The sequence below is a fragment of the Antechinus flavipes genome, chromosome 2 (genome assembly GCF_016432865.1).
Source record: "Antechinus flavipes isolate AdamAnt ecotype Samford, QLD, Australia chromosome 2, AdamAnt_v2, whole genome shotgun sequence".
NCBI classification, from domain to species: domain Eukaryota; kingdom Metazoa; phylum Chordata; class Mammalia; order Dasyuromorphia; family Dasyuridae; genus Antechinus; species Antechinus flavipes.
In genome coordinates, this window is record NC_067399.1 from 662,063,389 (window position 1) to 662,090,345 (window position 26,957).

General features: G+C 41.3%; 1 protein-coding gene across 4 annotated transcripts in view; it reads left to right on the forward strand.

The window, feature by feature from the left end:
- Positions 1 to 26,957, forward strand: part of JMJD1C (jumonji domain containing 1C) — a 114,997-nt gene that overhangs the window by 81,997 nt on the left and 6,043 nt on the right. For all 4 annotated transcript variants that reach the window (XM_051982600.1, XM_051982602.1, XM_051982599.1 and 1 more), the window contains 13 exons: positions 208 to 2,390; positions 6,195 to 6,396; positions 11,617 to 11,831; positions 12,730 to 12,882; positions 14,711 to 14,800; positions 15,823 to 15,950; positions 16,149 to 16,362; positions 16,813 to 17,030; positions 17,432 to 18,109; positions 19,528 to 19,696; positions 20,289 to 20,379; positions 20,966 to 21,096; positions 21,683 to 21,805. In XM_051982600.1, the coding sequence (XP_051838560.1) occupies positions 208 to 2,390; positions 6,195 to 6,396; positions 11,617 to 11,831; positions 12,730 to 12,882; positions 14,711 to 14,800; positions 15,823 to 15,950; positions 16,149 to 16,362; positions 16,813 to 17,030; positions 17,432 to 18,109; positions 19,528 to 19,696; positions 20,289 to 20,379; positions 20,966 to 21,096; positions 21,683 to 21,805 (4,595 nt within the window). The remainder of the gene's footprint in view (positions 1 to 207; positions 2,391 to 6,194; positions 6,397 to 11,616; positions 11,832 to 12,729; positions 12,883 to 14,710; positions 14,801 to 15,822; positions 15,951 to 16,148; positions 16,363 to 16,812; positions 17,031 to 17,431; positions 18,110 to 19,527; positions 19,697 to 20,288; positions 20,380 to 20,965; positions 21,097 to 21,682; positions 21,806 to 26,957) is intronic.

Sequence of the window (26,957 nt, forward strand, 5' to 3'; positions counted from 1 at the left end):
GCATTTTAAATTAATGCCACAAAATTAGACTTTTAAAAAGTTGAGTTCCTTTTGTTTTAATTTATGTTCTGATTTACTGGGTACCATTATGGGATGTGTAAAAAAGAATGTTTATACTGGCATGACAGCTTATTTTTTTACCAAATAGAAACTTTTATGGAAGAGAAAGTGACTAAGAATGCTCCGTGTCTGGTTTTCTCCTTACAGAGAATTGGAGAGGAACGTTTATATTGACCCTCTCCGGGCTGTTGTACCCGCACCAACCCAGAATGATTTGGAGCGAATGGCGGCTGGAAAAGACAGTCACTTACACATGCATTTTGTGGATCCAATGATGGCTCAGTTACAGAGGCCACCTCAGGAGAGTGGAGAGAGGCTGAATCAGTATAAAGAGGAGCACCAAAGGGTCCTTCAGGAAAGTATTGATGTTGCCCCTTTCACAACCAGGAAGACTCTCGAGGCGGAGAGAGAAAATTATGTCAGAATCAACCCGTTGGCCTCTTCCAGCCCTCACGGCCAAACCTCTAAACAAGACATAGATGGGGACATGTCAAACCTGTATCAAATGCAGCACGCTGCGCCTCAGACTTTACCACCAAGTAACTATTACACCACTATATCAAACAGTGTAGTGAATGAACCACCACAAACATTCCCGCCCAAAGAGATAACCGCCCTGTACATGGACAAATTGGGTCCTGGCACTACAGTGCCCAATCCTCAAGCCTTGACTTCATTTATGCCGTCACTTTCAAAGCCCCCGCCTTTGATTAAACACCAACCAGAGGCAGAAGGCCTGGGAGGCAAGATGGTAGAGCAGCTTCCCCAGCAAATCCCGACGCACTCCTTGGCTACTTTTGGAAGTGACTGTCGGAGTCCGACCCATTTGGCGGTTTCTTCCTCGAACCCCATGCGGAGTATGCCTGCGCTACACAGAGCACCCGTTTTTCACCCACCGATCCATCCCGGTCTGGAGAGAAAGGAAAGCACCTATAACAGCCTTTCCCCTCCAACCTTGACTCCAGTTTTGCCAGTAAATGCTGGTGGAAAACTCCAAGAGCTACAGAAACCTCCAACTCTAGTGCCCGAGCCAAAAGATGCTCAGGCAGCCTTCAAGATCGCCCCTGACCAGAGCCTGTCCGATATGTGGCGGTCTCCTCATTCTCTCGGCAGTGAGAAGTCCCTGTGGCACATGGAGAAGCCCAGCGGGAAGTCGCTGGCCCCCGCCACAGCCTCTGTCATCGTACGTCCCTCTTCAAGCATGAAGTACGACGGCGTGCCAATGATGCAGCCAATGCCCCGGGAGCGGGGCAGCTCCTCGACCGGCCTGAATCCAGCAGATCCCTGGAAAATGGCAGAGGCCAGAGATGCCGGGAGACTCCTCTTTCCCAGTTCGAACTCGAGCTTTTCTCACGCCCAGTACGAGAAGAGCTTCGACGCCGCTTCGCAGAGCAGCGTCTCTGGCCCCCTCCTTGTGCCTATCACCACCAGTTTTACATGCAACGCCAAAGCGGACATAACCCCCGTTGTTGCCACCTCCAACAGCAACACCTCCAGCTGGGGTAGCTCAGAGTTAACCTACTCCTTATCGACTCCGATCTTGGCCCCCGCATCTCTACAGTACATTTCTTCAAGGAGCGTGGGTCAGCTAACAGCCCACTCGCAAGAACGCCGCGTCGTGCCGACAATGTCCACTAACAAGATCAACAGGGCAGCCCATCTCAGCAGCCCATTCTCCAGCTCAGCAGAATTTATCCACTTGAAGAAACATAAGGCTGCATTGGCTGCGGCCCAGTTTAAAGCTATTCTTACCTTCGATGACGAGCCTCCTACTGAAAAAAGCCCGCCGGATCCGGGTCTCACTGCCCTCGAGATCCCTGTCGGCCGCAGTATGTTGGGGAACAAGGCGCACACCCTTAGCAGTGGGCAGAGCTCCCAGAAACAGCCCAAGCACCACACCAAGCTGAAAAAGGCCTGGCTCAACAGACATTCCGAGGAAGACAAAAACACTAACCGGGTGGAGATTCCAGGAAGCACCGTGTCCGAGATGATCAAGCCGTGCTCTGTCAATCTCATAGCCTCCACATCTACCGAGCTACACGGCAGCATGGAGATTAAGGTCCTGGGAGAGAAGGCCAGAGACGATAAAGCTGGCAGAAGGAAGCTGAAGAGGACCTACGAGTCCGGCTCTGAGAGCGGAGACTCAGATGGGAGCGAGAGCAAGGCTGAGCAGAGGACCAAGCGCCAGCCCAAGCCCACCTACAAAAAGAAGCAGAATGACTTACAGAAGAGAAAGGGCGAACCTGAGGACGAAATAAGGCCCAACGGCCTTCTCAGCAGGAGTTCTCGGGATAAGAGCAAGCTCAAGCTGCCGAGCAGCAGCAGCAGCGGTGAGTGCGCCATCTTCCTGCCTGGGTCGGGTGGGGCCCCTCCCACCTTGTGCTTGGTCTTTACTCTAACTCGATAGTAAGCAGCAGTCATTGCTGATGACCAGAGGATGTTTTTAATTTGAGAATCCTTTTAGCATTAAAGATGATTTTAATGATTTTTTTGTGTGTGTGGTCAGGAACATACTTTTGTTGACAGGGCAAGCTGAATGTAATTTATGGCTGACATTTATTTATTGATTAATGTTTCAATGCTTTTTACTCTTGAGGTTTTAAATTTATTTTATTCTCTTGAAAAGGGTTGCTTGATAATACAGACATGTGCCTTTTTAAAAGTTTCATTGATAATAAATCCCTGAACTGTAGGAAGGGAAGTGTTCTCCTCTCACTAGACAGATCCCTTCTGTCTCTGGGTCTGAGCTTCCTTATTTGTCAAGTGAAGCTAGAGGAGAACACTCTTCTTGCTTCCTTCATGGGATTGGTGGAGGAGAGCTCTCGCTCTTCACATGTTGTGATCATCTCTTCTCTCAGAGACACAAAGGAGCTCGGGCTTCATCCCGGTTCAGTATCTTACCAGGAGTCCACCTCAATTAGCAACCAGCAAGGAGTAATTCTCCCCCTTCTTCTGAGTCCTGACTGCTTCCAAAGGTGGCCCCCAGAATGAGGCTTTCTGTGTGGGCACTCTGGGAAAATGCGGCTGGGTCAGCCCCACTGCCTTGAGCTGAGCCTGGCTCCTGTGGCACTTTATCTTGCTTGTCTCTGCCTTCTTCTCCATGGCGTTTACAGTATCCACTTCCTTCCTAAAAGAGGTACCCAGAGCTAGAGGAGGTCTGACCTGGCCGTGTGAAATAGGACTGTCACCTCCCCAAATCTGGGCAAGCTACAGGTCTCAGGCTAGCTTTGGTTCTGCTCTGTAACATTGCTGACTTAGATAGCATTAGCAACAAGTTTCTATTTTTGCTTTAACGCAAAAGCATCTTGAATGGACCTGCCTGTATATTTATTTTGAGGAATACATGTAATCATATCAGCAAGAGATGCTCTGGTGTTTTTTAGAAGTCAAAATGGCAGATTCGATGGGTAGTGTCTTTAGGTACTTAAAACTCTTGTTTTCTTTTTCCTTTAAATACTAGAGAAATAAAATTTTCACTAACATTTAGAATGTTTTCATTCTTTTCCCAATTAAAAAGATACTGATCATCTTGATAAGGCTGCCCCCTTTTTTCAGATGAACTCCTGTGAAGGCACGCTCTCCCCATCTTAGATTTACAAAGTTCAGTTCTGTCTTGTTAGATTCAGAGAAGACATCTTTCTAGATATGATTCTTTGATCCAGTGGATTAGTTTCAGTTTCATTAAAAGATATTCTAAGGTGATTCTGTTGATGTCAATAGTCTGGGGCAGTTACTCATTTGGCTTTGAATCCATCTTCCCGTACTGTCATTTAGCTAAGCTGTATCGTTCCACCTTCTAAGTTTGAAATGGCTGATCTAACATTTAGGAAACTAACTGTCACATTCTAATGGACAAGCAACCCTGTCAAATGAAGAAAGGGCATTAGGCTGCCATGTCCATTCTTGATGGAGCTATCCTGCCTCTTTGGGATAACAGCTTCCTTTTCTGACTGCCATTGTTTTAGCTTTTGTTTTCTACCCTTTACCACTGAGATGATACGTGTAGATAATTTAGTTATGAGTCTGATTCCTGATCTAAATGAAAATGTAATTATTTTGTTCACCCATCTTGCTAAAGTTAAAAAGAAAGGTCCAGATGATTGGAAATCTCTTTGGCAAATTAAAAATCTTTTGGTAATAAAGCAGTATTGTTGTGATATTCTGAGTTTTGAGATCTTTAGTGTAGATTATGAGTAGATTAAGTGCCAGTCCTGGAGTTGAGAGGACCCGAATTCAAATGTGGCTGCAGAAACTTAGTAGCTGTGTATCCTTAGACAAGGCACTTCACCCTGTTTGCCTCAGTTTCCTCATCTGTAAAATGAGTTGCAGAAGGAAATGATCAACCATTTCAGTATTTCTGCCAAGAAAACTCCAGAATGGGGTCACAGAGACATGACAGAGAAATGACTAAACAATATAAGCTGTGAAAGAATTTTCACTTTGAGGTCGAATGATGTAAGAGGAAATAATACCCAATTTGTGCAGACCTCATCAAAAATCTTTAGTGAAATTTTCAGTGATTGAGTCTCACCCTCACCCTCATCTCAGCCCCTTCCCCCACCCCCAAGTGGACAGATCCAAGTGGCTCCTTGCCATAAGTTAGAGGCAGCCAAAAAGAGCAGAAAATTTGAGGAAAATCCAGGCACGGAGCCTAGAAATGCTCGCAACTGGGGCCTCTTTTAAATGGGCCACCCTGTAGTTTAAACATAGTGTGCTTATTTTTTCCACAACTGCACTTTTTCTCTGACAATGAGTAGACAGATAAGACGGGAGAAAATTCAGTCAAGGCTTTAGCTAAAGCAATTGAGCTCATGTGAAAAAGTCAACCCAACAAGTTTTTACAAGATAAAATCTCAGGATTAGAATATTGCTCTGCTCTCCATTATGAATGAGCTTCAATTCAGAAAATGTAGCTTCTTTTTAATGGGAAACATCTGATAAGTTTCAAAAGTGACATTGAAGAGTTTCTACTTTTGTTTTAATGCAAAAGCATCTTGAATGGATCTGCCTGTACTTATTTGGAGGAATAGGTGTAATCATTTCAGCAAGAGATGCTCTGGTGTTTCTTAGAAGTCAAAATGGCAGATTCGATGGGTGGTGTCTTTAGGTACTTAAAACTCTTGTTTTCTTTTTCCTTTAAATATTAGAGAAATAAAATTTCTGTGAATCGGGTTCTTTTGTTTCTAACATTTAGAATGTTTTCATTCTTTTCCCAATTAAAAAGATCTAATAATCTTGATTAAGACTAAGATTGCTTTCTGAGGATATCATTTTTGTTGGGTCTTGCTCCCACTGATCTCTGTTGCATCACACATATCCTTACTACACACACGTGTGTGTGTGTATCTTAACCCCTCTCCTCCTTATTTGCCCAAGTGAAACCATCTTTTTATCCTAGAAAGTTGAACTGAAACATAGGATTTTTGGAATTATAATTCTCTTCTGGATTTTAAGAACTGCTCTTTGCTTTTAGAAGCGTGTTCTTATGATCTTTAATGTGCCTTACATCACAGAGTATTTTTCCTTACTGTGTCAGTTATTTGCATGTAAACCACATTTCTGTCTGCATTAATTAGGAAGTACTTTTTTAATTTTAGAATTTCTATAGCTAGGAAGGAGTAGTTATTTCAATAGCACAAGTATTTGATAGTGCCAATTCTAAGAGATTTCGAATCTTAAAATCTCCCATTTTCTAATGCATTCATATAGATCTTCTCTGGATTCAAACTTTGAAATAAACACCATTTTAGCAATCAAATTTTGCATATTGTTATTCAGTCAACTACATAATTTATAAGAAATTTCTTAAGCTTCTCAGTTCTGTTCCTATCTAGAGCAGGTTTCAAATACCAGCTCATGGCGAAAGAGATTAAAATATAATTATAAAACATTTAACAAAATAAAAGTATAGTCAGACAGATAATAGGTGATTTTCTGAGTCAATATGGGGGCAATATGATATCCTCAGTACTGTTAGTGACCAGCATCACATCCTTATTAAGGGCAGTAAAATAGTAAATTTGCAGTTTCAATCATTTATACTTTTAAATGGGCTGTTTTATATTTACTTCTCTTAGCTACTTATCTTGCATTGTCATAATCTTGGTAATTCATATTTTGTGTGATTCTTACAGCTGGCATCCCCCGTTCCGTATTAAAAGATTGGCGTAAAGTCAAGAAGCTAAAGCAAACTGGGGAGTCCTTTTTGCAGGATGACTCCTGCTATGAAATAGGTCCCAATCTCCAGAAATGCAGAGAATGCAGACTTTTTAGAAGCAAGAAAGGGGAAGAACCTACCCACTCTCCTGTGTTCTGCAGATTTTACTACTTCCGACGGTAAGTAGAAATGATAGTACGAATTGAAGCATGTTCTTTCTTGGGGGAAGATGGGAGAAACCCTTGGACTGTGAGCTTTGCATGACAGAACACAGCAAACTGGGATCATATTACAGAGGCAAACAAGGAATACACAATACTGAACTGAACACGTATACAGGAGATAGATGTTTTTCTCAGCCGTAGCTTTTGAAAATGCTATTATCCTTTCACGTATGGGAGAATGGCTTTCTGGTAGTTGTTAAGTAATTTAAAATAATTTTTGATGCTTTGTGGTAGAAGTCATGATGAATTTTAATTTGGGTGTAAGCTACAACATCATGTAATACTTAGAAACCTGAGCAGGTAAACTAATATTGAGAGTGCATTCCAATGAATTACATTCTTTTCTTTTTTTTAATATGCTACTACACATTGAGATGTACTTTGAAATTGGACATTCTTTGGTTCGAAAAGCAAAATTCTAAAAGGAAACGTTTATTAAGATGATAATCAGTCATTAATGAGCTCTAATATAATAGTTTTTCCAAAGAGAAAACTAATCTGATTATTTTAGCACCAAGCTTGACTATTTAGAATGGTGGGGGGGGGAGGGGGGAGTATTTGGATCAAGTGAATGTACCAGAATGGATGCTTAAGAGAAGAAACTATCAATGGAAATTTTCCCCACTGTCTAGGGAACAAAAATAAAATTCAAGGCAATGTAGAGGGAAGAGTTAAGGGGAATCCAGGAAAGAAGGCGGCAAGTTAATGGGAGTGGAAAAGATCAAGAGCGAGCTAAAGTGGTTAGTCATGAGAAAAGAGAAAGTAGTGAGAATGAAAGCTGAAGAAAAATGGGAAGTGGCATTTCATTGTCTATACCCTAGAAGACCTCCTGTTTCTCACTCTGAAGGTGAAGTTCATCTTATAGTTGGAAACAGTAGTAAAATATGGAAGAACAGAGAGGGGGCCAGGGAAGTAAAGGACCAGAGTAAGAAAGGGCAAAGCCACTGTTCAGCATTGTTAAAAGATAGCCAGTTGTGATTTGGCAAGGGAAAAGCACTGCTGTCATCATGGGTACAAGCCAGTCAGATAGAGAGTTAACCCTAAATGCTCAGAATCATCAGTGACAATAAATAGTGAAGTTCTGAATGCTGTGGATAAGTTCTCCTACCTTGGCAGTATACTTCCCAGAGATGTCCAGATTGATAAGGTCATCTGGCAGGATAAGTTACCAAACACTGAGGTCCTTTCTCAAACGAAACTGCCAAGCATTCCAACTCTGTTGGGCTGGCCACATTGTTCAGATGCCAAATGTGTGCTTGCCAAAAAGAGTATCATTTTAGTCACTCAGGACAAGCGCTCACCAGATCGTCCGAAAAAGCGATACAAGGATGCTCTCAAGGTCTCTCTTAAGAACTTTAGAATTGAATGTATGACATAAGACACTGGCACAGGATTGCCCCGCATGGCGTGCCCTCCTCAGAGAAGGGGCTGTGCTCTAGAAGCAAAGCGGGACTGAATTAGCCAAAAGAATTGCAAAATGTGCAAAATTAGAGAAGCCTCCCCAAATGTTCCTAGGGACTCTGTGTCCAACCTATGGCAGAGTGTTCTGGACTCGTGCTGTTCTGATTGGCCACAGTCAGACACAACACTGCCTCTCCACTCTTAACACAGTGATGTCATTTTGGTCCTCTTCCGAAACAAAGGACAGCGACCAAGCAAATGACCAGAACAGCCGAGATTTTAGAAGTAATAAAATATAATGGAAGGGTCATTCAGGCTTAATGCTTACACTTATCCTTGTGGAGTAGAATTGTATATAATGATGGCTATTTTAATCTAGATGAAGGTTTTACATGTAATGCAATCAAAGGAGATAGGATTATCCCCCATCAGAAGGTGCCCCTTGCGCCCCAAGTGGCTCTTTCTGACCCCTGTGACTCAGAATGGCCGGCAGCTGAGGCGCCAGCCCTTGTTGCCTCAGACTCCTGCTCCCCTCGTTTCTGTCTCCCTCAGCCCTGCTACCCCTATTTGCTTCCTAGCCCACTCTGGCTCTCCCTTCCATCGCGTCTGGAATGAATGGTCTGTTCTGTTGTTAACAAACTTCCCTTCCTTCATTTTGGAAGGTTCTCTTTGGCGCTCCTTCCATCTTGCCTGGCTTTACTCAGAAGATATTCCACCCTGTCCAGAACTCGGGGCTTCTCTTTTGCCTGCCCAGCAGACTGAGCCAAAAGAACAAGTTGGTATAATAGTCCCTCCTTATTCCGTGTCTGTCCTCTGTCAGTAGCGCTCGGCAGCCCTTCTCCTTGGAGGGTTACCTCGGCCATCCAGAGCGCCCCAGTTTAAGACATCTCCCAGCCTCTGGGGGCCTCTTTTCCTCAATATCTCACAGAGCTGTTGTGGAGATCATGTGAGATTTCTCTAAAGCACTCAGCACAGTGCCCGGCACATGGCGGGCCCCTCATCAATATCTGTTCCCTTCGTCTTTGTCCACATCCTTATTACAGTCGCCTGTTACCTCTTTCTTAAAGAATTCAGCACCTGGCTCTTTGAATGAACTGTCATCCTCAGGAGCCCATGCTGTTTCACAAACCACCTTGTCTTTATAATCCCTTAAGAGATTTTAAAAGTACTCGTTAATGGATTTCTCAATTCCCCAATCACTGTCCCTTTTGCTTTGGGACATAATCATCCATGTGGATGTCCCCCCAAACACCCAGCCTGCCGGTTGCAATGACTCAATCTGGAAAAGAGATACTTTGGGTTTTGCCATCAACCGCGATTATTTAACCTCCATGCTGCACTTCGAGGAAATTCTCTCTAATCTCAACCAACTATCTTTCTGTCCCTCTGCTTCCGTCCTTCTATACGTTGTATCTTCACTGTGACCTTCTTGTTCTTCTCCTTCATCATCCTCACTTTCCTCCCTTTAATTAATGTAATTTCCACTATAAACTGCCTTCCCCCCTTCAAGCCTTTGCCTCCTTGTTGTTTCTCCTCATGTTTTGTCCCGGGACTACTAAATGCAGAGGAATGTTACTCAACTGCTGTCTCCATTATAGATTCATTATCTAATCACAAATGAGCCTGAGCTCTTCACAAAAACATTTTTAATCTCTGACTGATTTTCTTTTCAACTCCTTCCCCTTCCCCCCAAGCTATTCAAGCTTTACTCTTTGTGTTATCTTTTCAAATCTCATCCAATATCCCCTCTGAATAGAAATACAAGACTTCTCCATGTCATTCTCAACAAAAAAAGAGTTGTTCTTCTCCTGAAGACAACCGTGCCACTTGGGCCCTCAGCACCACCAGTGCCCGTCTCCTCCTAGAGTTATCCAACCATCATCCCCAGTTTCATTCATTCTCTTCTTAGGTCCTCCCACCTTCCTTATTACCCCACCAACCCATCTACCTTTCCTCTTAGCCTCCCGTCTATTTCCCTACCCATCTTCCAATTCCGTCACTCTGCTCAGCCTGCTCCCTTCAAAAGGACAAGTCATCTTACTTGTCCAATCAGATGGTCTTTTCTCAGGCTTCATTTTTCCTGACCACCTCAGCATAAGCAGAGTGCTGGACTTGAAGTGAGGAAGGCCTGGGTTCCAGTCCTACATCAGACACTGTTGGGACACCGGAGAAAACACTGATTTTCTTTTGGACTGAAAATCTCCTTCCGGTTCCAAATCTTATCCTATTTCTCCCATATCCTCTATATTTTTAACTTCTGGCAGCCTGCAGGACAGTGCTCTCTCTGAATGCCCTGCTTCAAACACAGCAATTTATATCTCGTCCTAGAGGCAATAGCAAGCCGCTGCGGTTTGCTTAAGACATTCCCTTTCTCGGTCTTTTTGCTGAATCATCTTCCATGTCCTACTCATAAACTGTGAGTGCCCTTCAAGATTCTGTTTCTGACCCAGTTGCATGTTTGTAACATTCTCAGTTCCCTTGAGTTCAGTTATCCCTAAGCAGATAGCTCCCAGATCTACCTGTCCAACTGGGGTTGGACTGCACTGCAATCACATATCGCCAGCTACATTGCCGGGCATTACCCGGTGTCCCTTGGACCTCTCAAACATGGCACATCTGCAGCAGGACTTCGTTTGTGCCACCAGCTCTGCCCCTCACCCATATCATTCTTCTTGAAGGCACCGCCTTCCTTTCAGCTGCTCTAGTTTCCAACTTCAAAGACAGCCTGCACGCTCCTCTGTTCATCTTCCTCCCCTTTTCTCAGGATCCAGTCGCTTGCCAATGTCCTGTCTGTTCTACTTCCATAACATCAGCCACATTGGTCTTCTCGTTCACATAGATACCACCCGTGATCTTTCCATCTCTTCCCTGGACTTGCCTTCTTCCAGTCTGTCCTCTGCCAACGTGATATTCTTAAAGCACAGGTCTAACAATGGCATTCCCCAAGTGAACTCTGGTGTCTTCCTGTCGCTTCTGGGACGAAATGTCTTTGGCATTTAAATCCACTGCAATTTGCCTTCAGGAGCCTTTTCTGGACTCACTGCCGTTACACTCCATCATGCATTCTTAATAGCTGATAACTCAGTTGACTTCTTTGTCCTTAATGCTTGGCATTGTACCTCCCTTTTTGGGGGCCTTTGCCCAGACTGCCCCCCTCCATTTGTGGCCAACCTTTCTCAGGTGCCATAAAAGGTTCACTTTGGGGGCCATCACCAAGCAGAAGACTTTTCTGAAGCTTCCTGTGGCTATGGTTTGGTGCTCTTTTCCTTCCCCACTTGATCTCATTTTGAATCGTTGGTCCTTCTGCTTGTTATATTACCCAGTCAGGTTCAACTCTAGAATTCCTGAATTCGTTTTAAATAAAATATCTTGCGTCAAACTGCATTTCACTAACAGTTGGCTTTTTTTAAACTGTGACGCCAACATAATTGTCATTCTGTCTTTAGGACAGAAGGGCAATTTGTATTTTGCCTTGTGGGGGAAAAAAATCATTTCTTGTAATAACCTAAAATCAGTGGCATTTATCTTTTGCCCTGATAATACAGATCCCATTTGTGGTCCCTTCCAACTTGCAAATTGAATGCTTTTATAGCACTTGATTGATGTAAATTGAACATATTCATTACATCATGTTTTTTCCCCACTTTTTTACTTCTATGAAAGATAAACCAAATTAATTCTTTCCTTCTGTTTCCCTTTTACGTTAAATAAAAATTTTTAAATAGATTTATATTTCCTTATACTCACAATCTGTTTTGTTACGGTTTGTTTCAGATTGTCCTTCAGTAAAAATGGAGTCGTCAGAATCGATGGCTTCTCATCTCCTGACCAATATGATGATGAAGCCCTGAGTTTATGGACACATGAAAATTATGAGGATGACGAACTAGACTTGGAGACTTCCAAATATATCTTGAATATTATTGGTGATAAGTTTTGTCAGTTAGTAACATCCGAAAAAATAGCTTTGTCCTGGGTGAAAAAAGATGGTAAGGATATTTCATATTCTCAAAAGTTGTTTCAATTGTGTTTTAGTTTCCAGGATTTGACTCGTCCTGATTTGCTGCCTGTTCTTTATATGGATGTGCCTATAAATTTTGTCTCACCGAGCTTTTTAGCTTGGGGCATTGCCATTCATTTCCTCATAGGCTTAACATTTATAGGGTCCTAATTCGCTCTGTGAGCAGTGAAGTGGCACAGCTGGGCCTGGAGTCAGTGCAACTGACTCATCTTCCCGAGTTCAAATCCAGCCCCAGAGGCTCATTAATGGAATGACCTGGGAAAGTCACTTCCCCCTGTTTGCCTGGGTTTCCTCATTTGTAAAATGAGCTGGAGAAGGAAATGACCAAGCCCTCTAGGATCTGCCAAGAAAACCCCTCATGGGGTCACGAAGGGTCAGATTGACCTGGAAACCACTGACCGACTCTCTCTATTACTCATGGCGTTTGAAGAGTGTAGTGGGTTGATTATTCTCATATTATTTGGTTCTCTTTATTAGGTTATACGCTCCTTGAGGGCAAGCTCTGTCTTTGCCTCTGGTTGTGTATCCAGCACTGAGCGTGGTGCCTGGCATTTAATAGACATTTAGTAAATGTTTATTGATGGACTAGAGAGCGCAGTACTAACTTCATTGTACATGCATCTGTCTGACAGAGAAATCATTCATTGTTCAAAATCATTAGATAGGTGAGTTTTGAGTCTGGTCCATGTAATGTCTAGATTTGAAATATTTTGCTCAAATGTGATTATGAATATTTCTGTAAACTGACAACTTGTAGAAATTTGTGATAGGTCTTCATTAGCTTTATCCATCAGTTCTGTATTGTATCACACAGATGTTTGCCTTTCAATTTCTGCACTTTTCATTCTATTTATTCTGCATTTCAGCCAAAATTGCCTGGAAAAGAGCAGTGAGAGGCGTCCGTGAGATGTGTGATGCATGTGAAGCAACGTTGTTTAATATTCATTGGGTCTGCCAAAAATGTGGATTTGTGGTCTGCTTGGATTGTTACAAAGCAAAGGAGAGGAAGAGTACAAGAGGTCAGTTTATATACCATGAGCTGGCATGTGGAGTCTTAACTTTTTCTGTGGCATAGACCCCCCCCCTTCCCCTTGGGCAGTCTAGGGAGATTGATGGTCTTCAGATACATATTTTTAAATGAGTAAAATAAAATAACATAGCATTACAAAGGAAAGCAGTTAAATTCAGATAAAGATGTAATTTTTTTTTTTCAATCCAAGTTTGCCAAGTCCCTGAAATCTTTCCATGGACCCCACCAGTTTTAAGAACCCTTAAAACTAATGTGTTTTGGTAACTTTAACATGGCATAGCTGCCTCTCTGAATCAGTTGCTCCAGGTGACCCCAAGCTTTGGAAAGGTTCAGAACAAAGTGGTGGCTCCAAAAGATAGCAAGCAGGTGGACACAAGTGGGGTCTGAGGGGAGAGTGGGCTGCTAAGCAAAGGACAAAAGTGTCCAGTTCTTTATTCGGAACTTTTTTTTTTGCTGATGTCATTGTTAACTGGTTACAACAGCAAAAGAGTAACAAATGGCAAAAGCCACTTAATCCATGGGAGTAGATTTTTGGCCATTGAGAGTTTCATCCTGCTTCTTATGTGGTGGTCACCTTTGAAAGACTAGAAATATGTTTGGCCTGACTTCATTCGTAGGATGGATATCACAGTGCTTAATCTTCTCAGTACATGGAAAAGGAGAATTTGTGGGAAAGGGAGCTAATCTTGACAGAAAGTGGCAGTTGCCCTAATAAGATTATGAATATATATTTTTCTCAATTGATCTTAGAGGCAGTTTACTATTATGTAATGACTAATATTTTATGATTTTATAAATTTGTCAATGTCATGGGACTCCCCCATTTAGGGTCAGGCTGTCAAAATTTGGGGGTTTTTTAATGGTCATAAGAATTTGAAATTACCATATCCGTTTACAAAAATTGCCACATTCTACACTGTCCATGTGGATTTGATTGTTAGGAAAATAATTAAATGACAGCAATGAGTCATTTTCTTTAAATCTTCCCAGTAAGTGAGGTTGATAAATATCATACTAACCCAAAGCTTTGGGAAATAATTTGACTTTGTAAGAAATTTTTATTGAATTCTATTGGCAGAATATCTGTGCCATAAACGGCACAACATTGGGCCCATGCTTTGCCTCAGCCCGACTCTTAACTCCTGGAACGTTTTACCTGGTTTGGTGAAATGGTTGGCAGCAGGCTGGAGGGATAGGCGACAGCCATTTCTGTGGCTGTTTCCATGTCTGTGTCGCTGCTCATTTGAAATCACAGTTCGCTTTGGCAATCCCCACAGCCACTTTGTTGACCTCCACTCAGCTGCGGAAGTGGGGAGAGGAATAATTGGAGATCAAGTGGAAACAGCTGTGGATCTGATGTCAGTGGAGACTAGAATTGGATCCTGAGTTTTTCCCTCTTATCTCCCTAGGCCTCAGCCTCTTCATCTGCAAATAAAGTGTTGAACTGGACAGATATCACAGTTTCATTTCAGCTCTAAATTCTGTGGTATTTGATAGTATATTTGAACCCCAAATTAAATGGGGCAGGAGGGAGGGGAGAGGGAGATCAAAGGGAAGAAGCTGTCATCACAAAGGAAGCGGAAGGTTCGCATGTCCGATAAGCATTGTCATTGAGGCATGCCATTGACTTCATTCATCTTTTATTTTCACTGTTTTGGGGAACTCATAGAAATGTGAGAAATGCATCTAAAACCTTTAGGAAGCCAGCTTTAGTGTTGATGGAACATTTTGGATCCTTTTTTTGTGCACTCCAAGATAAACAGAGTAATTATCAAGCCATGTTTGAAAATAAAAGTAGAAATTGTGTTGTTTTCTAGATAAAGAGCTGTATGCTTGGATGAAATGTGTCAAAGGACAGCCTCATGATCACAAACACTTGATGCCAACCCAGATCATCCCAGGCTCTGGTAAGAAATAAACCTCAACTGGTTAGAATTAGAATCTGCTCTTTCAGTTATATGTTAATTGCCCAGAATTCTATTTTGTGGCAGAATAGAATGGAGAGTTCAATTAGTGAATGTTTATTAACTTCCTAGTATTTGCAAAAGACCAGGGAAGACCCAGGTTTAGATAAGCGACAATTAAAGTCTGTCAGCAAGATGAGAGTTGGATTTAGGTCATCATGACACCTCTGTGCCTAAGGAAGATGGAAACAAAGTTTTTAGTGAAGTTCAAAGAAGTTGGGTGGTCATTTCCAATCAGAAGCATCACCGTTTCCTTAGATCCACTGCCCCAGCCACTTAATTCCTTGATCTAAATCTGAGCTGAGAATCTGGAACTGAGATTCAAGAAATCCTAAGAAATGCCTAGAGCAGGCCTCAGCAAGGGGTAGCCAGGAAAAAAGTGTCAAGGTGTTAAGAAATCCACTTTAACTGGAGCAAAGAGGCCATGTTGGGCAGTGTGGTAGGAGATAAGACTGCCTGGGAAGTCCCCTAAGTTTTGACTTAGGGGAAACAAGAAGAGGTGATGTCAGATCTTGGTGAAAAAGGAAAATACATCTGAAAAGGGGTATCAAAACCAGGTTGAAGGGAGAAAAGCAAAACAGTGAAGACCATTGGGATGTTCTGAAAGTCACAGCAGTGGGAATAAAAGAGGGGAGGCATCAAAGTCACCACCCAAGTTCTAAACCTGGTTGTTCAGGGTTGAAGAGATAGAAACCTGTTTCTTTTGTAACAGGGATAGAAGGAAGAACTACTTTGAGAAGTGTCAGAGAGGAGATGATTGAGTCGGGAGAAACTGTGACTCTTAAGGCCGTTATATAGCTTGTACTCTGCGAAGTCTTGGGATGTCCCCCCTCCCATTGCATAACAGGAAAGACCTAATGCAAAGAGATGGGGGTCCAGATCTTAATAGAAAGAGTAGTTGTGAGAGTAGTCCTTATAGTCTTAAGAATCGGTGGTAATTCTTTTATTACTGCTTTATTTTAAAGTTTTAACAGATCTTCTAGATGCGATGCACAATCTTAGAGAAAAATTTGATAATCCATCTCTTTGCCATTGTTCAAACAAACCGAATATACAAGTTGGGAGACTTCCTGCGGTGAATGGAGTGTCTCAGGTGAGTCAGAAGTCTTTAATTTTTAAAATTCATTTTTAAGATGTCAGCTTTCATAACTTTCAAACCCATATACATGACAATGTTTTGTTGACTTGTGTTGCATAAATTTATTATATAAGAAAATGTAACCACTAATGTTGAACTTCTTTGGAGAATTGGAGATGAATTCTTTTTACAATCAATAATTCTTCCCTATAGGTTCTGCAGAATGTCCTTACTCACAGTAACAAAATTTCTCTGTGCCCACCTGAGTCTCAGCAGCTGGATTCCCCTCAAAAGTCTGAGGCTGCTGGAAATACTAGCCCTGAGAGTGATGTAAGCACCGACAGCAAGTCAACTCCTCCCGAATCCCAGTCTCCACTCCATTGGTTAGCCGATCTGGCTGAACAGAAAGCCAGAGAAGAAAAGGAAGGTAATGACCTTGGAGGATGGGGAGGGAGGGAGAGGTAGGGCTGGGCATTTCACATTCTAGACTAATGTACATGTCTTTTATTAATATATTTTTGAATTTCAGTGTATTTCCTATTTCCTTATGCTATAGATGTCTTCCTCTGGTGGCATCTGCCTTCAAGACTCACTTGTATTTGAGTGTGCTGGAAGGGCCACCAGTGGATTACATCCGTAACACCCACCCCACTTAGCTGTAGTTGGCCTTCATTTGTCACAGGTACAAATTCTCCTGAATGTCTGACTTGTTCAGGAAAGTCTGTCTGTGTTCAGACTATTTGCTTTCCAGGGAGTAAAAATACTAGTGTTAACAGTATGCTAATCCCCATCTAGAAAGTGAGGGCTGCTGATGTTAGTGGCACTTAAACATTGTGTTGTAGTCACATGAAAAAGCTTACAAGATGTTTGGTTTCAGAAAACAAAGAATCTTCCCTTGAAAAACCTGTGAATGAAGAACAAGACCAAGATAACTCTGATTCTCCCGACGACGGCACAAGCTCCCTTGCTGTGTCCCAGAATAACGAACAAGGATCCACCTTACGAGACTTACTGACCACAACCGCAGGCAAGCTACGCGTCGGCTCCACAGATGCAGGCATTGCCTTCGCTCCCGTGTATTCCACAGCCGCCCCGGTGAGTCTGTTGCCACGTGACTTGGTGTTGTTCAGGGCCTCAGAAATTGAATTATTCTGGATATTTTTGTCACTAAAGGGATTCTCTCACAGCATCTCCATAAATAATCATGAAACTAAATTACCAAACTTTTGTATTGTGCATTGTAATTTATTTTAACTTAAGAAACTTTGAAACTGCATTTTGTAGAATCTTCCAATTAATGAATTAGTGTCAAAAGTTCCTTTTTAAGTATGTGCCCCCCAAAAGGATGCAGTTATAGTACAGCTTTTAATTACCTAATTGATAGTAATTATTATTTTTGATATACTTTAAAATACTTCTTTTCTCTCAAGATGGAACATTTTAAAGAAAGTGCTTTGATATAAATTGTGCTTTTTTTTTCCTTTTTAAATCAACAGAGCGCCAAAACTGGAAGGACTGTGCCAAACATTCTCGATGACATCATTGCTTCAGTTGTAGAAAATAAGATCCCACCAAATAAAGCCTCAAAGACAGAAGAAGGAAAAGAAGGAGAAGCAGAAGAAACCGGAGAAGCAGAAGAAACCGGAGAAGCAGAAGCGGCAGAAACAGTAGGAGAAGCAGGCGAAGGAGAAGCAAAAGCAGAAGCAGCAGGAGAAGCAGAAGAAACAAGAGAAGCAGGAGAAGTAGAAGCAGCAGAAGCAGCAGAAGCAGCAGAAGAAGCAGAAGGAGCACAAGCAGCACAAGCAGCAGAAACAACAGAAGCAGCAGAAGCAGTAGAAGCAGTAGAAGCAGCAGAAGCAGCAGAAGCAGCAGAAGGAGCAGAAGCAGCAGAAGCAGCAGAAGCAGCAAAAGTACCAGAAGAAAAAGAAGAAGCAGAAGAAGCGGAAGTAAAAGAAGTAGAAGAAACTAAAGAAGCAGAAGGAGAAGAAGCTGAAGGAGAAGAAGTGGAAGAGGAGGCTGCTGAAGACAGCCAAACAATTGTCCTAGATGAGGGGGATCAGTTGTCTGAGGATGTGCCACATTCATGGATATGTGAGAAACAAGTCTTGTGGCTCCAAGATCACAAGAATAACGATAATTGGAAACTTTTCAAACAGTGCTGGAAACAAGGCCAGGTAAGTGGTTTTAGCAAGGTAAACACTTCCCCAAAAAGCTGCTTTGTGAATATAGCTTGGTCTGTGTTGGGGTGTTAGACAGTCTTGCCCAGTAGGTTCAGATTCATTGATCTCTATCAATGAGAACACTCAATTGTTGTTTGTGTCCATGTTTTTTTATTCCTCTGTTAGTAAACTGTTCTTTGAGGTCAGGTATCATGTTATCTCTGCCTCACGGACCCCAGATTGTGGCAGAGTGGGGCTTGAGTAGCTCAGTGCAGCTTTTGACATGTGCCAAGACAGGTCATAGTGGAGAATTCTGACGAGGTGATCCACTGGAGAAGGAAATAACAAATCACTCCAGTGTCTTTGCCTAGTATGCCCCGGGACAATAAGATGATAGAAGAAATGACCATAAGTGCACTTCTGACGCTAACCCTATCCATAACACCCTCAAAATTTGCACCTCTTACTCTATGAAGGAAAGATAAAAAGGTTTTCTTAAATGAGCAGTGCAAAGAAGTAGAAGAAAATAATAGAATGGTAAAGACAGGTAATTTTTTCAAAAAAAAAAAAAGACAATAAAGGAAAGTTTTGTGCAAAAAATGAGAACAGTAAAATGACAGGTACTTAACAAAAGCAGAAGAGAATAAGAGGTGACAACACACAAAAGAATTGTACAAGAAAAATCTTAACATCACCAGTAACCACAGTGATATCGTACCATTCTAGAGCCAGACATCCTGGAGAGCAAAGTCAAATGAGCCTTAGGAACCATTGCTGACAAGAAGGTGGTTAGAGGAGAGTAGCAAGAGGACACCACCGACTGCAACTTGTTTCTCTTGCCTTCCTCTCTCACAACACCTTGTGTTTATTTTATATGTACTTACATACACAATTGTCTTCCACTACAAAATAAAAGCTCTTTAAGGGCCAGGCAATGGTTCATTTTTGTGCTTATATCTCTAGTAGCTAGTCCAATCCCTGATTAGGTGCTTAGTAAAGATTTGTCACTTAACTAACTGATTAAGTTTGAGTATTCCAGACTACTAAAATTTAACACTCTGGACCTTTATGTTGTTAGAATACACCCTTGCGGTTATGTATGGAGGTTAAAAGTTTTCACATTATCCAATTACAGTTAATATTCATCTTATTAAATGCCTTCTCTTTACTATGGGCTTTTTTAGGTACTAGGGCAGACACATATTCTTCCCCTTAGGTGACACATAAACATTTTTAGAAAAGGTGAGAAAGGCAAGAAACTAGACTTACTTTCTCAATTTTAGACTTCTTTGGCAGATACCCTTGGAAAATACGAGTCAAAAAATACTGAGCAGTTGTAATTAGAATTTAATTATGAATTGTGTATTTGGGATTATGTTTTAAATTCTCCTTGATTCTAACCTTCCTCCCCCCCTTTTTTTTTTGTTAACAAGCCTGTAATGGTTTCTGGTATTCACAAGAAAATGAACATCGGCTTGTGGAAAGCAGAGTCCATTAGTCTCGCTTTTGGAAACCACCACGCCGATCTCCTGAATTGCAAAGACAGCGTTACTTCAAACACCAACGTTAAGGAATTCTGGGATGGTTTTGAAGACTTTTCAAGTATGTGATTTCTCTGTAATTTTGTTGTTGAATATAGCTTCGGAAGTGAAAGTTGCTAATTAGTGATATTTCTAGAAGGCAATTAAATTTTGACAACATACAGATTGAAACAGCGTTGTCTATGAAATGAGGGATTGGGAGGTTTGAGTTCTAATCCCGAATACATCTTTAGTTATGTCATCTGTGAAAGAAATCCTTTAAGTATTCTGTCCCAGATTCATTTGGGGGTGATACTAAAAGCATTTCTTCAGTCAAATGAAGAAATAAAAGCAAAATATTTTGGAAAGCAAAAAAGTCACTCTACAAACATGTAGTATAATTGTTTAAAATAAATAAAAGGCTTCAAGAAATCCTCTCAAGGAGAATTTTATGGAATTATGGAATCATAAGAATAAGAATCAGGGAATTATTCCTTATGTTTTAGCCTCAAAGAGAAGTAGGCATCCTGATTACTCAGTTAAGGAATTGTGAATTCTTAACATGCAATAATCAGAATAAAACTTTTGAATGATCTCTCTTTTCTTCCTTCCTCTACATTGTTTAAAAAGAATAAGGCAATTCATTTTCTTTTTGATGATCACTGTATTTACAGAACGTCAAAAAATGAAAAATGGAGAAACAGTTATTTTAAAACTCAAAGACTGCCCTTCAGGAGAAGACTTCAAAGCTATGATGCCGGCAAGGTATTATGGCAGATAAAACTTGTTGTTTATTAGTGGTACCATGGGGAATTGACTCCCAGGTGTAGGATAAATCCCCGCTACTCAGGCATTAAGGAAAGAGGCAGCTCCTATAAGGAAAAGGCTCAGCCACCTTAGCCTCAGCTCAAACAAAGGGGATCTTTGGGTTTGGGGTTTGGGTTTAGAAGAAGATTTAATGGAGTTCCTGCTCCTGGAAGCCCCCAAGGGAACAAGCCTTGTGTTTTTGTTTGTTCTGCTGCCTTATTGTGCTTTTCTGAGACCATAATGAGGGGAGGGCAGTGGTACAGGGAGGGTATGGTTTAAGAATCCAGTTGGTCTGATTCTGGGTAGGAGGTCATCCAGGAAAGTTGTCTCTGGTTCCTTTTCCTGCTCCCTCTGGAATTTATCACTCACCTTGTCCTCAGACTCGGTCAAAGTCAAGGGAAAACTTTGACTATCGCCTGATGTTACAGACATCTCGTGCCTTCTTGGCTCCTGGGGCTTATTGGGGAAGTTGGATGAGATAAGATTGAAAGCACTTGGAAAATTTTAACTTCCCAAACAAATTTCAAATATTATAACATTCCAGGTATGATGATCTGTTTAAAAGCCTGCCGTTACCTGAATATTGTAATCCTGGAGGAAAATTCAATTTGGCCTCCCATTTGCCTGGATTTTTTGTTCGTCCAGACCTAGGACCCAGGTTGTGTAGTGCATATGGTGAGTAGCCCTCACTGCTGGGGAAAAAAACATGGAACTTTTTGCACAGACACATGGCTGAATGCTCTGGTGATTTCCATTTAATGATAGGACATTAAAAATGATTTTGTGTCTTTTACGGCCTTTCAAAACTTCTCTTAATATTACCCTCTTCTCTCTCTCTCTCTCCCCCCCTCCTTTTTTGTGGTATTCATCATTAGCTCAGTATCAAAGTTTAAAAATAAGGACTTGCCTTGTAAGCTTTCTCCGTGCTTAGGAATTTGTTACTTTTATAACCTGTTAAGAGAAATTACTTTACTGCTACAAATAATGTAGTATGACCAAATAAAAGGAAAGAAAAGCCTATTGTAAGAATTATAAAATAATAATTAAAAACCCCTTTTCAGATGTTCACATACTTTGTGAATTTGAACCTTTTGTTTTATGGCATATTTTTTAAGTTGAATTAATTAGACCCAACACAGAAATAATTTAGTCGCTGTGAATTTGAATTGGGGGGGGGGGGAGGATTGTATATTAATACATAACAAGAGGTATAAAAATTAAGCAGATATTCAGGACAATTCAAATATTATTCTAAACACAGGTGTGGCTGCTGCTAAAGATCATGACATTGGAACAACAAATCTTCACATCGAAGTTTCTGATGTTGTCAACATTCTAGTTTATGTTGGCATAGCCAAAGGAAATGGAGTCGTCTCAAAATCCGGTAAGGAGACCTTCCTTGAAAATTCAACTTGAGGTTTTTCTGTCTAATTATTGAATAACCATCCACATAATTACTTATTGTGCCTGACGTCTTCAGGACTTTAACATGTGTTGAAAATACTTTGATCTCATTTGGTCCTGATACTTAACGCTAGAAGGTGGTTAGTGGGAATTTTTCCTCTGCAATATGCTGACGTGGGATGGATTGAGAAATGCAGCGGAGGAAAAAGTAACAGCTTGGCAACTGAATGGATTTGTGAGATGAGTGAATTAAGGAGGTTGGGATAACAGCAGTCTTGTATATCTGAACAACTTAGAGGATAAAGGGAAAATTAAGAAGAGGAGAGGCTTGAGGAAGAAAAGTTAATGATTTCTCTTTTGGAAAAGTTGAGTTTGAAATCAATCTTAAGCAAATTGATGCTGTGGGACAGGAACATATGAGGGAGACTGGGACTGGTTATATTATTAAATGAGTTATTGGAATAATGAAACCTATAGAGTTATGGAGGCACAGGGCCTTGTGGTACAGTCCCAGGATATAATGAGCCAGGGAGAAAAGACTCAGTGCAGAGATCATTGATAATGTTGGAAAACACAGTTCCTGTTGGATAATTAAGTTAGAATCTAGATTGCAGACGTTTTTGGGAATTGAGTAATAGGAGGAAGTATGGAAACAAGCATAGGCAGCTTTTTCTAGATTTTTGGCTAAAAAAGAAAGGAAAGATTCAGGTTGATAAATTGTGGGAGAATAGTAGGGTTTGTTGTGACATTTGTGCATGTTGGAACAATTTTTTTGTTTTGTTTTGTTTTTTGCTGAGGCAGTGGGGTTAAGTGACTTGCCTAGGATCACACAGCCAGAATTTCTGAGACCAGATTTGGACTCAAGTCTTCCTGACTTCAGGGCTGGTTCTCTGTCCACTGCACCACCTAGCAGACATGTGTGTTTGACTGGCAGCTGAGTTGCCAGAGATATTCTGGAACGGGGAGGGAGGATGTAGTTGAAGAGGCACAGTGGTCTTGAGAAGAGGTGGGGGAGCAAATGGGGAGGTATGTGGAGTAAATAGAACATATAGGGGAGGTAGAACTTTGAGCAAGTCCATCTCATTATTGGAGTTTAGTAAAGAAAAGCGAATCGCTGGGGGTGTTTGAGATCTTGTCTCGTATTTAGAATTTTTTAAATAACAAACAAAACATTAATCATTTGATAAAAATAACAAAGTATTTGATTAAAATCCCTACACCTATATTTAACACAAAATGTTCATCTTCATGTGATGAGTAGGTTTGTTTCTAACATTAAGTTTCTCAAAATACACAGTATCAATGGCAATGTTCCCATTCATTCTTTCAGCCACTAAGCGAAATCAGATTTCTCTTTATAACAGTTACAGTAACAAACTCCATTTCACATGACTAGGAATCTGCAACTATTACTGAATATACTAAAACATTATTAGTTTTCAAACTCAAACCCTTGTTTCAGTGTATTTTCATAAGATAAGTCTATTAACTGTATCTTAACTCAGAGAAAAACAAAATATGTGTTATCCACAGCAAGTGAGTTCTTTTTCTATTCCTCTGTTGAAATATGTAGGTTCCCAAAGAGTAACAAAAATTAATTTTGTAGGAGTAAGAAGCAGATCTTTCTCTATTTTCATTTGCAGGGTTTATGTTAGTTTAAATAAACTAACATCCACAGTTCTTTTTCACATATGTTGTGAGTCAGATATTAATTTGGGGGCCTTTTACTGATTTAGTTAGAGATTTTCAGAAACATTCACCAAATAACACAGAGGGATATTTTGATACAAAAAGAATTCTCCCATTACTTTCAAAGCTGTTCTGATTGAGCTTCCTTCTGACCTTAATTTCCGTTCTTTTCTATGCGCTTTGTTGTTGTAATTTTTTTCAATTAACAAACATTTTCTTTTTTTATCTCCCACACATACCAAGATTTTAAAAAACAGCCAAACCTTTTAACAGGTATGTGTAGTCAAGCCAATTTACACATTGACTGTGTCCAGAAACATGTCTTGAGTCTGTGATTCCCTTGGACAGAGTTGGGTAGCTTGGTATAGGTAGCTTCTTATATCTTCTAGCCTCTGGAATTGTAAATGGAGCATTGTATATAGATTGAAACTCTTTTAAGTCTTTTGAAGTTGTTTATTTTTGTTATTATATGTATTGTTCTCTTGGTTCTCCTTACCTCACTCTGCATCAGTTCATACAAGCTTTCTCAGGTGTCTCTGAAATCATCCTATCTTTTTTTCTTATGGCACGGCGTTGTTCCCTTTATCTTTGTGGACCATCATTTATCGCACTCTTAGCCAGTTGATGAGCACCCTCTTAGTTTCCAGGTATTTGCCCCCATAAAAAGAGCTACTATGAAACTACTTATGGTTCCTCTTCTTCCTTTTTGGGGTACAAGCCTGATAGTGGTAGAATTAAGTCAAAGGGCAGCTTACTAACTTGGGGCACAGTTCCCAAGGGTTTTCACAAGAATTTTGTGAGTTTTTTTTTCTTTTTCTTGTGACTATACAATTTACAACAAATTGGAGCTCTTCACTGTTTCCGAATGCTCTGGTGAAGCATGAGACGAATCCAAATAAGGATTCCCAAAATCCCAAATAAGGAATCCCAAATAAGGAATCCCAAAAGGGATTACAGTTTGTACTTGTTCTTATATGTAATCCTGCATAATCCTGCATTTAATCCATACATTCTATTGTTTCACTCTCCAATTAGGTTGGAAAGTTCTTGAGTTGGAGCCCTTTTCTGTTTTTCTGTAGTGTGGTGCATGTAATAACTATTGGTTCAATGTTGGCTGCTTGAAGGAATACAAACCTTGAGGTTTGTAGGTGTCGATGATCCCTGTCTCAGAACTCACTGGAGACTTTTTCTTATCAGGGGTTCTGCCAGAGTAAATGAAGGATGATTTTCATTTACCCCATAGGACCTTGATCGAGAATCATTTATCATTCTTAATGGATGAGGGGGAAGGATTCTGCTGTATTGTTTCCAAGTTCATATTTTTAGAAGAATAGAGTCTAGAGAGTATTAGGAGAAATAGCCCAACGATGTAACTCCATCACTTAAAGGGATCGGTTAAGGAAAGAACACTTAGAAATGACTTCTGTCAGCAGATGTTTGAAGGTTCCGATCTGGCCCAGTACGAGGAAAATTCTAGAGATTGTCTGATCAAGCCTGGGTCACCCCTTGTCAGGCAGCAGCAGGGACTCTCGGGCAGCCGTCCGCCTCGGCTTTCTTTCACCTGTCCCAGCCAAGCCCGTGTAGCCGCCTCCTCTCCGTGGGTGCCCGCCTGGACTCTGCTGGGGGAAGGGGGACCTGCCAGCCTCCACTCTGTCCCCAACCCCCCTCCATCACCACTTGGCTGCCAAAAGACCGTCGTCAGGTGTGGCTCTGGCCCTGTCTCCTTCTACTGTGCAGCCTCCGGTATTCTCGGATCAAACGTAAGAGGCCCTTGAGAGTTCTTTCTAGCCCTCACTGCCCAGCCCTCTCCTGCTGACCATTCCTGGGGCTTCGAATTGCTCCCCCCTTGGTTTCCCTCCCGGCTTCCTTAAGTCTGGGCTCAGATCTTATGAAGGCATCTTCCACGCAGCTTCATTTTTTGCTGGCATTCGCAATGAAAGTCTGGGTGTTTGCTTTTTTTAAGTTGTTTTAACTTTTCAAGGATCCAAGCCATGAATTTTCCTGAAATACTAAGTCCTTGTTGCCAGAAATCCCTTTCTCCTTCTGTGGGGTGTTCATTTGTCCTCTTTCCCGATGCAAACCCTGCTGCTAGCCTCCCACACTCCAGAGTCTCTCTGGATTGAGTGTGAGGAAATCAAGGCTCTTGTCCTCAACTCCCCCATTGCCCCAAGTGACTCCTCATCAGGGGCTTGGACTGGAGCTGCTTTGCTATGCTCAAATTCCTTATATCAATGTCCATCACCTGGCTTAACAAAGGTAATCAAATTAACTGCATCCGTTGCTTTATTCCTTAAAAGGCAAAATGTCCATGTTTCTCTATTGAGCACTTCAGGTGGGCCATTTTCCTTCCCCTGAAACATCCTCAAGAAGTCTCTTTCGGAGCACATCTTGTCTCGTGTCAAATACGGACGGCTCTGTACATTTAAAACTTGTCTTAGTCATCTCGTGGGACAGGAGAGATCCCTTTGAAATGATGCATTGTCAAACTGGCTTGCTAAGTGTCCCAAATTTTGCTTATTGACAGCATCTAATTACCACTGGGGGAAATGGCTCACCAACACATGCTCTGTGTGTGCACTTTAAAGATGTGTCCATTTATTGATTAGACTTACGGCAGTCTGCCTGCCAGCCTCTCCCTCTTTTCCTCACTCTTAATTTCCAAGGATTCCTAATCTGGGATTTGTGGACTTTTTGAATGCATATGCACAGGTGTGTGATTATGTGCACACACATACAGTAGGTGACTATCTCAATGTCATTGGTTTCCTGTGTAATCCTGTGCATTTTATTTTATTCATTTAATCACATTCAGAGAAGAGTAGTGGCTTCACTTATTCCAGAGCACACAAAAAAGGCAAACAGTCACTGCTCTTGGAACCTTCATTTAAGCTTTTTTCAGTTGCTCCAGTGAATATTCTTTCCAAGATAATTTATCACGGAGAGATTATTTCACCTTTTTTTTTAATAAAGATAAAAATATTAAAGACATTTAATTGTTGAAAATGTCAAACAAGTGATTCTGGGCTGGAATCAGGAAGACCCAGTTTCAAATTTGCCCTTGGATACTAGCTGTGTGACCCTGCATCAATCACTTAATCTGTCTGCCTCCAATGCCCCATCTGTCTAATACAAGCTAATAGTAAACAACACCTGCCTTGCAGGCTTGTGAGGATCAAATGAGATGCTTTAAGGGCTTTACAAATCTTACAAAACTAGTCATCGATGCTGATGGCAGTCACTGCCTGTTACTGCATTGTCTCAGTGTTCAAAGTGTTGAGACTTTTTTGAGGAAAATCATCTTATCACGCATTGAACATAATGAAGCGGAGAGAAGTCACTGACATTCTGTGAGTTTGAGCTTCCGCATTTTACATTCAGACGCATCAAACGAGGTCCCAGCTCGGCTCTCTGCGTGGCCTTCCAAGATGCCCTCCCTGCCGTAT